Source organism: Hyla sarda, chromosome 5 (genome assembly GCF_029499605.1).
Source record: "Hyla sarda isolate aHylSar1 chromosome 5, aHylSar1.hap1, whole genome shotgun sequence".
NCBI lineage: Eukaryota > Metazoa > Chordata > Amphibia > Anura > Hylidae > Hyla > Hyla sarda.
In genome coordinates this window covers 146,874,831-146,890,190 of record NC_079193.1, presented here as the reverse complement: position 1 = coordinate 146,890,190, position 15,360 = coordinate 146,874,831, and the positions used below count along the sequence as shown (strand labels likewise).

At 37.9% G+C, this 15,360-nt stretch overlaps 1 protein-coding gene across 1 annotated transcript in view; it reads left to right on the top strand.

Annotated features, from left to right (window-relative positions):
- EPDR1 (ependymin related 1) overlaps positions 1-13,425 on the top strand; it is a 65,855-nt gene extending 52,430 nt beyond the window's left edge. Inside the window, exons 2-3 of the mRNA XM_056520468.1 lie at positions 4,074-4,282; positions 12,684-13,425. Coding sequence (XP_056376443.1) covers positions 4,074-4,282; positions 12,684-12,883 — 409 coding nt within the window. The 3' untranslated portion in view covers positions 12,884-13,425. The remainder of the gene's footprint in view (positions 1-4,073; positions 4,283-12,683) is intronic.
- The last annotated feature ends 1,935 nt before the right edge of the window (positions 13,426-15,360 follow it).

Sequence of the window (15,360 nt, the reverse complement as noted above, 5' to 3'; positions counted from 1 at the left end):
CTGCAAAGGGTGACTTGTACTTGTACAATTGGTAGTAAAATCCACTGCTGAAAATCTGCAACAAAATACACAGCATAATATGCAAGTGTAAATGTACCATATCAGCAAAAGGAATCAACTGTTAGAATTTTAAAGATGACAGAGAATTTGCAATGTAAATGTGATTAGTATCTTTTTCTCTATCTATCTATTATAAAAACAAAACCACTTCGCAATTCACTTTTAAATATTGTGCCATTTCAGATTAAAAAAAAAATGAACTAAATAACTAAAGGCAAAGGTCTGTGCAGTTTGTCGCTACACTTTTCTTTCCTAAAATAGGAAGGAGCGGAAGAGCCCTGTGTGTGACATGTAAATGGATTGTTTCAAATGAAAATGCTGAACATTCACTCTAGTCACATAGATATTCAGTAAAAGCCATAAATGCAAGGCACCACTGGGGACAGAACATGGAAAGAAGCACATTTACTGCAATGCAATGTATCCACGGGATTTTGTTCCATGAGCTTATTATAGGTGTGTGACATGTCATTTGTGTGCAAAAGAATAGTTATAAAACCCCTTTAGAGTAGGGTGCGTATTTTGTTGCTGTGTATTTTTCTTCCTATTGAAGTCAATGAGTGGCAAAATCAGCTGCATAAGGGTACATTCACACATGCTTATTTTTTGCTGCAGATCTACTGCAGATTTGCTGTAGCAGATATTTGCATTACAACTTCCCTTCAAAGTTCATTTGCCCGGAAGTCATTGTATATAGAGCAGGCCAGAGCCCCTATCAGAACATGAATGACGGGCCTGCAGTCAGGGGCCTGTACAAAACCAAAGATTAGGGGGGCCCGGCTGCCTGCTGCACTACTTAATGCTTTTTTTTTAATGTTCCTTAAAGGGGTACTCCACTGGAAAAAAAATTTTTTAAATCAACTGGTGCCAGAAAGTTAAACAGATTTGTAAAGCCAGTACTTATCAGCTGCTGTATGCTCCACAGGAAGATTTTTTCTTTTTGAATTTCCTTTCTGTCTGACCACAGTGCTCTCTGCTGACACCTCTGTCCATTTTAGGAACTGTCCTGAGCAGGATAGGTTTGCTATAGGGATTTGCTCCTACTCTGGACAGTTCCTAAAATGGACAGAGGTGTCAGCAGAGATCCCTGTGGTCAGACAGAAGGGACATTTTTCCAGTGGAGTACCCCTTTAAACTCAGAAAAAATAAACATATTTGGTATCGTCACATATAGAAATGATAACATTGGTTTAATTGCAAAAACTAAATCTATGAAATTTGTTGAATTCCAGGGTTTTTGTTCAGCCCATAATATTACTTTTTTTGTTTCGCTGTCCACTTCATGGTAAAATGAAGGATGTTAAAAAGTAAAATTGGTCCCACAAAGAATAAGCCCTCATGTAGCCCACAAAGAAAAAGTCCTTATGTAGCTCTCTATGTGGAAAAAAATGTAAGAGTTATGGCTCTTAGAAGATATGCAGTTAAAAAACATGTTAAAAATCACTGACGGGGAAAGGGGTTAAAATATTTATACACAATAGTCAAGACCATCATTTGTCATGCAGCATGGTGCCCAACTACACCTCTTAGGCTTCTATAGTATAAAGCTTAAAGAAACCATGGCATACACCGGCATTTTATTTACCTGAGGCAGACTGTACAAGAAGATTTTCCTATCTTCATGTACAGCAGACATGGGGGCCTTCAGCAGATCCTTAGCAACTAAGAGGCAATTTATCAAAAGTGGTGTAGGTGAAAGTCTTTTAACCTCATAAATTTGTTTGGTGAAAACTATGTACGTGCACGTAATTTATTAAATGCTGCATCACCTGTGATGAATATGGTTCTGGTCCCCTTTTTCTACTTCAATACTCCACTTTGTATGGTGCTTCCTGTGTGACTTTTTAACCTATATGCCAAAATGTGGAAATTTTAAATAATGCTGTCCACAGCCAGTTTGGGAATCTAGGTTGGGGCTGGTGTAGATTTACGACTCAGTTTGCTGGGTTGTGAAAAACTAAAAAGTTGCAATAAGTTGGGATAGATCCCTTACGCCTACTAAAAAGTAACCAAAATCAGGACTATCACAATGTGATTGTAGAGAGCTCCTAAATGAAAAGTTGCACAACTTAGTTGCAAAAACACACTGTGCCAAACAAAAGTGTGCAACCAATGGCAAAAAAACAAACAAAAAAACAACAACAACATAAAGGTAAGGATAAATCCCCCCCCCCCCCCCCCCAATATCCTCAACCTTTTGATTAAGTAGATATGCAACATGTGTATTTACTGACTTTAGAAATATTCCAGTAATGTCTGTTTATTTGTTTTTGTATTTTTCTGGTTACGTGTGTATTCACACACTAGTTTGTTCTGAACAGTTTGCTATTCTCCCTGGATTAGGAATACTTAATGCTCAGAACCAATGCAATCTGGGGTGTGTCTATTTTTACCAGAGTTCTCCTGCATTCTGCTGCTGATTTTTTGTGCAATAATGCAACTATGATGTCTGTTTGTGCAAAACTCTGACTATGTCTGCTTGAGCATTTACCTTGTATTTATCTTGTTATTTTATCTGAGTTTTAGCCATGGTTAAATAGTCTTGTTTATTGTAGATTTTTGTCTGTTACATTTGTCTGTTTTTAGGATGTATGTCTGTTCTGCTTGGTCTGTGTTCACACTGCTAGAATCCTGTCCTGTTCCTTCACATAGTGGAGTTTGGTTAAGAATTCATCCTTGTATCTTAAAATATATCCTGTTTTGAATCTTGAGAAATATCCTGTCCAGTGTTCCTCTGCGTTGTAGAGTTTGGTTTTCTTGTATCCGTTTTTATTAAGTTCATGTTTGTTATGTGTCCAGTGTGAACAGTGTCCTATGTCACCTGAACTGTGTAGTGTTTCAGCTTTCAGTTCTTCTGCTCATCCCCTTCCTCTCCTGGATTCTGCTGGTACTCATACCATGCTTAGTCCTGTTATCATGTCTGCCGTTTATCTGATATCCAGTTCTTGAACTGTTTGTTAATACACTATATTCTGCCCTGTTAGTATTTGTATCCTGTCTGGTTTATCTGTTCTGGTTTTCTGGTAGATTTGCATTTATGTTTCTGACTTGTGACTGACTATGTATATTTGTTTATACGCCACTGCACTGTAGCGCAAGGGAGGGACTGGCTCCAAGTTGTCGATTCCCCGCTTGGGGTGCATGGGCAAGTAGGCAGGGAGAGTGTATATAGGGAAAGCTTAGGACTCACTCTCCCTGTACCCCCAGTCGGTCATGACAATTCCATGTGGTATAATATGGTAACAGTAAGTCAATATGTAAACACTTGTCCAATGTTAGGGTGGTTGGGTGGGAAGAAGCGACCATGGACCATCCAGATGATTGTGGTTTGGGCAGCATGAAAGTGATGTAAGATTCCCTTTAAAAATACTGTATATATTTACATAGCTCTGATTCTGTTAAGGGTTTGAAAGATTCACTATGACTTGTCCTGGACACTCCAGGATTATCATTACTCAAGATGTAAACTATTCAGCCAAACCATACAGTCAAGCAGGCACATTTATAAATAATCCAATACCTTTACCATCTCTTTTACAGCTGTGGACAATTTAGTTGAAATCTAATATAGAACATCTCACATATCTAAGATTAGTGACTTTGATCCCTTAATAAAACATAACAACTTACATTTTTGATCCCTGATAATACAGCTACTGCCTAAAGTTTAGCTGGAAATGAATAATGATCTTCATAGAGAGAATGCCAGCCAGCAGTAGAGACTCAGCAGACAAAAAACAAAGGGCTATCACACACTGGGTGGGTCATGCAGTATAAAATAGAACTCTTATTTAGCAGATTAAAAATACAGAAAGTTTTATCATACATCTGGGGTGATGGATATCACAGCAGGATTATTTACACTGCACCAGAAATGGGTAAGATTTTTTGTGTTTTTATTTTTTTATTTTTATTTACATTTTAAACAAATTGTCAGATTTATGTGATCCTAGACTTCATTGTAACCATAACTATAATTCAATATTAAACCAACATACTTTTTTTCAACACAGGTTCTTTGAATACATCTATCTATACAAAGATGCTGTGATGTTCCAGATTGAGCAAGTTACAAAAATCTGTGTTAAAACATCTCTAACTGCAGCATGGGATCCATTTGATATACCAGACAATTCAACTTATGAAGATCAGTACTATATTGGAGGACCTGGTGATCAGATAATGGTCCAGGAGTGGTCTGACAGAAAGCCTGCCAGAAAATGTAAGTATTGTTGGGCTTGTATTACTAATTCATTAAATGGGTACTTTGGTGAAAAATAAACCTCTTTTAATTAACTGGTGCTAAAAATGTAAACAGATTTGTAAATTACTTCTATTAAAAAATCTTAAGCCTTCCAGTACATATGAGCTGCTGTATTCTCCAGAGGAAGTTGTGTAGTTCTTTTCAGTCTGACCACAGTGCTCTCTGTTGACACCTCTGTCCATGTCAGGAACCGTCTAGAGTAGAAGCAAATCCCCATAGAAAACCTCTCCTTAGCAGACAGCAATGTGGTCAGAATGGAAAGAACTACACAACTTCCTCTGTAGCATACCATACAACAGCTAATAAGTACTGTAATGATTAATATTTTTTAATAGAAGTAATTTACAAATCTGTATAACTTTCTGACACCATTTTTCCTACCGCAGTACCCCTTTAATGTGGAAAACACTGGAATACCTATTCAATCTATAATAATTTGATTGACTAGTTCAACAGATCCAATTTCAACACAACTTGACATAAGCAGATCATAATTGAAATATGTTACAGAAAATACCAAAACAGGATGAATATAATCCAAAGATTGTGATAAAACAATGTCCCTGCAGGATTCCCCAATAAGGTTAATTAGGGGAGTATATTGTAAGAAATAAAGAGAAAAAAAAAAAAGATAATGCAGAAGACCAAAAAAGGACTTCAAAAAAGGAATCAATGAAACCGTGAACAATGCAACAAAATAGAACTAAAATTTTTTATGGACGTGGACCATTCAATATAGGAGTTTAACACGCCCCCCCCTCCCAGACACAAGAAATAATAATAATATATGTGTATATATATATATATATATATATATATATATATATATACACAATTAAAGGCACATTTTAAAGTTTTATGTGCATTGTATATTCTAATAATCCTTGTGTAGAACTGTAAAACAATGGAAAAAAAAAAAAGTTAATAGTTTAAGCCCTCCCCACCATGTTAAACTGTGCCTTTGCCAAAATCACTCTCTTTTGGTAGTTTTTACACCTCCTCTTGGCTGTCGGTTATTCTTTGAGCCAAACTCATGCTTTTTCAGGAGTGATTTTGGAAGTACTCCGAGTAATTTCTGCTTTTTGTCGGGAACACGCCCAATTTTTGCTTAACCACGCCCATTTTCTTGTAATAAAAAAACACTCCGAGTGTTTTTAAAAGTGTAGGTTGTGCGGCGTAAAGTAGGTTGGACTTTAGTAAATCAGGGCCAATGTGTGTATGTATGTGTGTGTATGTATGTGTGTATGTTCCAGCATCACTTCCAAACCGCTAAAGATATTAACATGAAACCTGGCACACATGTTATTAATATGTCAACAACAAACATAGGATAGTTAATTTAACCCTTACCCACCCCAATTTGCCAGGGTCAGGGTTTTTTATTTAAAGTCCCTTACAAGTCTATGGGACATTTATGTTACTGCATAATTTCCAAACAGCTGGAGATATTTCGATAAATAAATAAAAATATATAATATTTAAATTAACCGCTAACCTGCCCTCATATGTGAAGGATGGGGTTTTTGTTTCAAGTCCCATACAAGTATATAGGACTTCTGGTGCCTTACTCCACCATCTCCTCTCTGCATCTCCTGGTGAATGTGTCAGTCCGGCTGGTAAGCCACACCACATCTCACAAAGACATGCCCACCTTTTAAGCCACACCCCTTTTATTTCCAGCTTACAATATCTTTACCACAAAGCAGCCCCACCTGAGGATGGGATATGAGGATTAGAAAGGAGGATTAGCTATGGGGACGGGATATGAGGATGGGATATGAGGACAGCATATGAGGTCGAGATATGAGGTCGAGATATGAGGTCGGGATATGAGGACGGGATATGAGGACGAGATATGAGGTTGGAATATGGGGATGGGATATGCGGGCGGGATATGGGGTCAGGATATGGGGACGGGATATGGGGACGGGATATGAGAACAAAATATGAGGACAGGATATGTGGTCGGAATATGAGGAGGGTATTTCTGGTTGGGATATGAGGACAAGAGCTTCCTCCTTTGTTGCTTTTCCCCCACAAGGACAAGGTAGGAAAAACCGGGCAGCGCCGGGTACTCAGTTAGTTTAGTATAAAAGATGGATGGACCTTTCAACAAAACAAGAACTTTTACATGTTTATAAACAAATCTTTCTTTAGAAGATTAAAGATTTAGATTATAAGCTCTTTCAAACAGAACCCTTACTCCCGTTGCTTAAAGAAGAACTCTAGCCAAAACAAAATTATACCCTATCCACAGGATAGAGGATGAGTAGCTGATCGCAGGTGATCCGACTGCTGGGACCTCCTACAATCTCTGAAACAGGACCTGGATCTCAATGAGGACCGTGTGCTGTAGACGGCACAAGCTCCATTCATTTCTATTGGAGTGCCTAAGAGACCAGCACTTGAACATCTCCGGCGCTTCCATAGAAATTAATGGATAGCATGCCATCTTCCAGTAGACAACACACGCTCCTCACTGACAGCCAGGGTCCTGTTCCGGAGATTGTGGGGGTAAGTTATTTTTGCTATACTTTTAGCTATAAATTCATGTCTAAATGTCTTTTGTTTATGTACCTTCTACAATGTAAAGTGCTGTAGAATAATCTTTATAGAAATAAAGATTATTATTATTAGATCTGTAATACCCCCATAAGTATGTTTTTTAAAAATAAAAGTTACATGTACAGTACAGACCAAAAGTTTGGACACACCTTCTCATTCAGAGTTTTCTTTATTTTCATGACTATGAAAATTGTAGATTCACACTGAAGGAATCAAAACTATGAATTAACACATGTGGAATTATATACATAACAAAAAAGTGTGAAACAACTGAAAATATGTCATATTCTAGGTTCTTCAAAGTAGCCACCTTTTGCTTTGATTACTGCTTTGAACACTCTTGGCATTCTCTTGTTGAGATTCAAGAGGTAGTCACCTGAAATGATTTTCACTTCACAGGTGTGCTGGTGTGGAGGAGGAGGTGTGATGTTGTGTGGGTGCTTTGCTGGTGACACTGTTGGGGATTTTTTCAAAATTTAAGGCATACTAAACCAGCATGGCTACCACAGCATCTTGCAGCGGCATGCTATTCCATTTGGTTTGCGTTTAGTTGGACCATCATTTATTTTTCAACAGGACAATGACCCCAAACACACCTCCAGGCGGTGTAAGGGCTATTTGATCAAGAAGGAGAGTGATGGGGTGCTGCGCCAGATGACCTGGCCTCCACAGTCACCGCACCTGAACCCAATCGAGATGGTTTGGGGTAAGCTGGACCGCAGAGTGAAGGCAAAAGGGCCAAAAAGTGCTAAGCATCTCTGGGAACTCCTTCAAGACTGTTGGAAGACCATTTCAGGTGACTACCTCTTGAAGCTCATCAAGAGAATGCCAAGAGTGTGCAAAGCAGTAATCAAAGCAAAAGGTGGCTACGTTGAAGAACCTAGAATATGACATATTTTCAGTTGTTTCACACTTTTTTGTTATGTATATAATTCCACATGTGTTAATTCACAGTTTTGATGCCTTCAGTGTGAATCTACAATTTTCATAGTCATGAAAATAAAGAAAACTCTGAATGAGAAGGTGTTTCCAAACTTTTGGTCTGTACTGTACTGTACGTGCACCATGTGTTCCTAGGAACTGGAGATGTAATGCCACATTTGAAACTGGGTTTGTTTTACTTCAAAAAGTTACTATGTTAAAAATACCCAAAACATAAAATTGGCCATATATCCATTAATCCAATGATAGACTGGTAGCTGCCATTCAGCAACTATATTTGTTTTATCTTTTTTATTTTATTTTTTTATTTATTTTTTTAACCAAAGAGAAGAAAGTGCAGTCAGATTTGTCTAATTTAAATTGGCTTTTTAAATTGATGACTGTCCTGAATTTAAAAATTTTAATATAAAACAAAGTAGCATTTTACCATCACATAACGAAAAAATAAGTAATAATAATAATAATAAGTGATTATATTGCATTAATACACATGCCATTTTGGAAGCATAGTGTTCTTGTTGGGCAGATACAAAAATGAAGGAAAATAGAGTACATTATTTAAACTACAGGAACACATGTGGCTTCAACATCCTGAAAAATATATTAAATCTTAAAGGGTCTTAAATGAAAGTATATCTGTAATAATTTCATCCTTGAGAAAGAAAGCTTCCTTAGTTATTCCAAGTGATTTGCCCGTTGCTAAGATCAACACTGCCTGTTCATTTACTTCCAAAGCCAGGGGTCCCAAGGGCATACCTAAATACTAGTGCTGGATGTAGTGGAAACTTCTTCAGTATATTGAAAGGTAGACAGTATGGTTCCCATGGGCAATCTCCAAACCTGTGCTATGAATAGGTTCACATACTACTCTGAGATAGTAATCGTATTCATATTGTGCACAGTCTTTTTATTTTCAGGTTTTGTTTTAATGTCTACACAGAGAGCCTTTCCCTCTGTGTATACAGGGAAACTGAGAAAAACAGCTGTGAGGTGTCTGATCTATTGGCCATGTTGAATGTATGGGAACATATGACTTTACCCATAAACAAAATGGGTCATGAAAAGAATAAATATCATCGAAGACAGACACCTGTTTTCATCCACATCACCTCTCTTGCTCTATTTTAATCCATATGTTAACTTCAGTATTTGTCATTTCATTTTAAAATGAATAATATAATACATTTATAAATAAATAACTCATCAACATGATTGTGAATGACTAAATCCACAGCTTATTCTCCAATTTCACTTAATTTATATTTGTATTTTTTTTTTAGTTTTTTTTTTCCTTTTTGATATATTCCCTTAAAATGAAATGACCATTAAATATAATTTGGGGGAGATTTATCAAAACCTGTGCAGAGGAAAAGTTGACCAGTTGCCCATAGCAAACAATCAGATTGCTTCTATCATTTGGAAAAGGGCCATTTCAAAAATGAGAGAATAAATCTGTTTGGTTGCTATGGGAAACAGGTTAACTTTTCCCCTGCTCGAGTTTTGCTAAATCTCCCCCTTTGTCTTAAGGATATGCAGGATGTTTCATTAGTGTCTTTAGTTAAAGAGAAACTGCCTGGAACCCAACTTTCTTTGTCTAATATTCTGTACTTTAGCTGTCCTCTTGATTTCTGAATCTTGGCCTGTTCCTGATTAAACTCTTGTTTGCTGATTTGGTACCTTTTTGTCTGACATTTGTTGACTAGAACTGACTAACTACCCTTGACACCTTTGCACCTCTGTCCAGTGTAGAGACCATAGACCAGTTGAGGGCCACTGTTTAGGGTGGATCCTTCAAGTAGGTAGGGATATTGATTTGAGCTAGATCACGACTGCTCTACTCCCTAGCCTTTGTTGAAGTCTATAGAAAAACAGCTGTGAGTTTACACATTGGCCCTGACTTATCAATTTGTATGAGAGGAAAACTAGAGAGATTTCCCCACAGCAGCCAATCACAGCTCATTAGATTAGGTATAAAAGCTGAGCTGTGATTGGTTGCTGTGGGCAAAATCTCTCCAGTTATTCTCTCACACTTTTTGATAAACCTGGGCAATTTTTTTTTTATTTGTGGTAATTCTAATATTGGAATTGCTGCTGTTTTTTATACTGTGTGTGCTGATGGATGCTTTTACAATGTGTGACAAGGGATATTGTTGTCACACATAATAAAAACTCCTGTGGTGTCCCGATACCGTATTTCATACTGTACCTTTGTAGAGGTCCCCATAGTCAGAGTCCCTAGGAACGTCGGGGTCCCTCTTCTATAGTTATCCCCTTGTCACCCCTTAGGTAGTTTATATTTGTATAGAAATTCATATAATTATAAGTATAAATATGTATATATTCAAATGCCTACCTTTTCAGCGTAGCAGGACCTGCAGGTCATGTGATTAGATTTAGAACTCTATGGTTTTGCTAAAGGACCTTTGTAGGTTCTCATGACATGTTCACCCACAATGCAATGTAACGGTGAGTGACAGTTGTTATGGACCAATCCAAAACGGCCAGCCCCTGCCCATATAAGGGAGCTGCACCATCTTGATCGCTCTCTTGGGTTACTGATTCTGGATGAGGTAGGACCTCCGCAGCTTACAAGACAATTTACTAGGCCAAAGCCTTGCGGCCTCGGCCTATATCTAAGCGGTTATACTAAGCAATTCCCCGCTGACCTCCGCAAGATCACTGGATCTAAACGCACCCTTAAATCCAGCGGCTCTATGCTACAAAATCTCTGAGAAGCTAAATTGAGCTTATCTGATCCCAACCAACTGTCAATCGCTGCTCAGCTATATCTGTAGAGACTCTGTTATCTGGACTGTTACTATTACTGCATGTACAGAAATTCTTCAGTAAAAGTTCCTGCAAGTTTTCAGTTAATAGTGGTTGTGGACAATCCTTTATTCTACATTCACCTATTGCTCTTGGGAAGGGTGGCAATAGGCCTATCAAGTTTACCGTATTTAACCCTCACCCTGGCGTCATGAGTGACAAGGGTTAACAGCGCCCTGAACAACACCCTAACTACCCTACACCCCACAAGGCTTTATCCCCCAAGGTTACCACACTCCAGCATTCCATTAGTACCCCCCCCCCCCATACTATCAGCATGTTTGTAATTAAAATGGATGCTGTTATTTCAAATGTCTACGTGTTTCTTTACTCCATATGCTCTCCCCAGGCCCCTTTCTCCTCAGGCCCCCTGACTTACAAGTGACATGCTCCCTAATCTAAGTCATTCACTTTTCCTTTTCTTTATTATCTGGCCTAGACAATCATTAAGATATTTCTTCACCAAGACTTGTCTTCACAGAACCTGCCAGACCAACCTTTAGACTTCTTTCTCCAGCACAATGACAAACTTTTACAAATTCCCTATGTGTATTGCACCACACAGTAATTGTGGCCACTTTTTTCGCCAATATAGTAGTTAAGCCCCCTCTGTGTCCCCATATAGTTGTAGGCCTCCATACTTCCTCCATATTGTAGTAGGAAGCCCCCATACAGTAGTACAACCTCTTTGTACCCCATATAGTTGTAGGTCCCCATACAGCCCACATATATAGTTGTAGTCTCCTATACTGCTCCCATATATAGTTTTAGGCCCTCATACTACCCCATATAGTAGTAGAAAACCCCCATACTGCTACCATACTGTAATAGGCTCCCTCTGTGCCCCAGAATGGTTGCAGGTCCCCATGCTGCCCCATGTACAGTTCTAGGCCCTCATACTGCCTCATATACAGAGTTGTAGGCCCTCATACTGGTCCGCTTTGGTGCTCCACTGCTCCTCCAGTCCAGGGACCTTCTGTTATAGCCCAAAGCAGTAAGGGTCTTGTCCAGAGGAGCAGTGGAGCACCAAAGCTGACGGTAGTTACCATCCACAGTAGCTCGGTACCTATGCTACTCCTCTACTGTCCGACTGGTCCATTCCTCAGAGAAGCGACATCAGGGTATGAAGAGTCTCAGCACTGATACCCCAACTGATTAAATCTTTTGCCTATCTTTGTGACATGTAAAGAATTTTTTTTTTTTTAAATGATTGGACAATTTAATACTGGTCTGTGAAACACAGGTCTTAGTAAAGTCCCCCCTGTCTGAGAATTATGCAGATCAAGTTGTTCTTTGAGGGGTAGTGGTTAGAACACCAAAATGTATTCTGATATTTCAATTCCTTGCTCCATTCACTTGTCCTGTAGCTGTTCAGCTTGAAAATGTTTCCTTTTGCGCTCTATAGCTAATTTTAATTTAATATGGAAATGTCTTTGTTCAATAATATGTTTGTGTTTTTTTGTTTCATGCTGTATTGTTTGTGTACAGTGATCCTTCAACTTACAGTGGCCATAACACACAATATTTTCAACATACAATGGTCTTTTCTGGCCTCTTGTAACTTGAAACCAGACTCAACATACTGTACAAAGCTACAGACGTCCAGATGTAAATGGCTGTAACAACTGACCAATCAGAATGGGCATTTCACTGGTAAATAACCTGTATTACTGAAGTGCATACACTGACTGCCTGTCTGGTAGCACCTCCCTACAGTACAGGAAGGTACTACATGTTCTCTACTATTCTTTACCTGTGCCATGGTTAGCTGCTCCTTTAGACACCAGGTGAGGGGGCTCCTTTTTATTTTTTTTGGGACACTGCATGTTCTGTTCAGGACCCTGAAGAATAGTTATAGTCTCAACATACAATGGTTTCAACAAACAATGGTCTTCCTGAAACCATCTAATTTTGTAACATGAGGGATCACTGTAGAGTATATTAGAATGATACATTTGCATACATAATAAATTGCATTTAAATATTTCATTAATCCCATTCTTTTATTTTATTCTCTTATTAACAGCTGAAACCTGGGTTGGAGTATACACTGACAAGGATTGCTATCCTGTACAAGAAACCTACACTAGGAATGACAGCATGACTACTTCAACACGTTTCTTTGACTTACAGCTAGGCATAAAAGATCCATCTGTATTTAACCCTCCAGGAAGTTGCCTGACAGCACAGCAAGAGTTAATGGCAGATGGCTGCGGATATTTCTAGATTTCACATGTCTCCTTTTTACTGATATAGCATGCTTTAGAAAACAATGTTGAAATCTAGAAGGCATTGATTAAAACAATACGAGCAAAAGTTGACATCATAACTATTATTGATAAAGAAGCAGAAACCTCATATCTGCGGCAAGTGTAATGGATTTCCCTTGTGCAAAATTGCTGGATGCTGATTTTCCATGTAATAATTAACTACATCATAGTCTTAGAACTGCATAACTGTAGAACTTAGAGCTGTATTTAACATGCGTGATACAGGAAGTAATATAACATGTTTGCACACTTATAACAGCCTTAATCCACACAGTTGAACTGTATAAAATATTGCACTAATAACATTTATATTCAGGGTTTGCACAGAAGACAGTGGCACAACATAATGACAGTATGCATTCTTAAGGTTGCACACTTTCTTGCACTAGTGTGAAAATAGCCTTTCTTGCAAGCTAAGGTATATGCCGGGGGACTTCCGGCATACATCATACATAGGGGTTCATTAAAAATAAAATAAAATAAATAAGGTGCATGGTATACATTTTCTAATAGATCCTGTTCTTAAGAATAGCTTCAAAATGTGCACTATTCTACAAGGCAAATAAACATAAACACCAATGGTAATCCCTCAAACATCAGCCAAAATGACACTCTTTTATCCTCTGTCAGACGATGGGACTCTTTACCTTATAGATTTCCATGTGTGCTACAAACATGGTGTGAAAAAAGCCTAACAAGCATATGTAGAGAATTAGATATTATCAAAAAAGAAAGTATTTCATGAATGTACAGGGTTTATCGAGCATCAATATCTGTTACAATGTAATTAATATTATAATATGCAATAAAATATAGAAGAAAACTATAACCTGAATATATATATATATATATATATATATATATAGATATATATATATATATATATATATATATATGATAACTCTTGGCCAGTCAACCTCAGTTGACTAAACAAGGTGTTTCAATAGAGTGGATCATATGTTATTAATCCTGTTTATTTCCATGGGGAACAGTACATACAATAAATATTGTGACCACAGACCCTCTAGACCCCAATATGCACAGACTATCTGCAGTGTATGCATATTTGGTACTATACTAAACGCTTTGGTACTATACCAGATGCTTTATGACAAACTATTGAGCAGGTTTGGAACTATGTAGGAACTCCTTACGTGGACAAAATATGGTACTTTGGGCAATATAGTTTCCATGAATGGACTCTGAATCTAGGCATTGCATGTTACTATGCATGTTTGCAGTAAATGAATGCTGTATGAGATTGACTTTGCACTGCACTTCTTCCCAGGGGCAATGGACACCCTATACAGTATACCTGGGTCATAACTTTAAAATTGTATGTGAGCTTTATACAGTGATACTCTGTTTAAGCCCATCAAAACAAATCTACTTAACATATTTAAATATGTAATGTAAAAATAAGAAATATTAAAAAAAATGGTTGGGCAATTTAAAATATGTCTACTACACCCCACAAGAGTTTAGTAGTGCTCCACAAGACCTATTCACACAATTTAATATTCAACTCCTAATGTGTTTAGAATTTTTTTTGCCTTAAGTAATTATTTTCACTGTTTTGTTTACTACAACTTTTATGTTCATAAAAATGTTATCTTGTAATCGGAGCTCTAGTGAGTCTGACTTCATGGAAATTCCCCCAAGCTTTATGTTGCGTTTTTAAACCATTTTTGAACCAAAGCTAAAAGTGGATCTAGCAGGAAAAAGAAGTACAGTGGGGCACGAAAGTATTTAGTCAGCCACCAATTGTGCAAGTTCACCCATTTAAAAAGATGAGAGGCCTGTAATTTTCATCGTAGGTATACCTCAACTATGAGAGACAGAATGAGAAAAAATATCTATGAAGTCACATTGTCTGATTTTTAAAGAATTTATTAGCAAATTATGGTGGAAAATAAGTAGTCAATAACAAAAGTTCATCTCAATACTTTGTTATATACCCTTTGTTGGCAACGACAGAGGTCAAACGTTTTCTGTAAGTCTGCACAAGGTTGTCACACACTGTTACTGGTATTTTGGCCCATTCCTCCATGCAGATCTTCTCTAGAGCAGTGATGTTTTGGGGCTGTCGCTGGGCAACACGGACTTTCAACTCCCTCCAAAGGTTTTCTATGGGGTTGAGATCTGGAGACTGGCTAGGCCACTCCAGGACCTTAAAATGCTTCTTATGAAGGCACTCCTTTGTTGCCCGGGCAGTGTGTTTGGCAGACAGTGTGTAGCATTTGTTCACTTACTGCAAAATCTCTTGAATTATTAGGTGTGCCAGTCTTTTTGTTTGTGGTAAACAAGAACTTTCTATCACTTTTGTAAACACATTGGCCATCATTTACTAAAGGCTTCCCGACTGTTTTTATCGGTTTGTGCGCCTTAATTTCTGTAGTAGCGAGCGTGCAACTAAATGTACGCCCATAATTT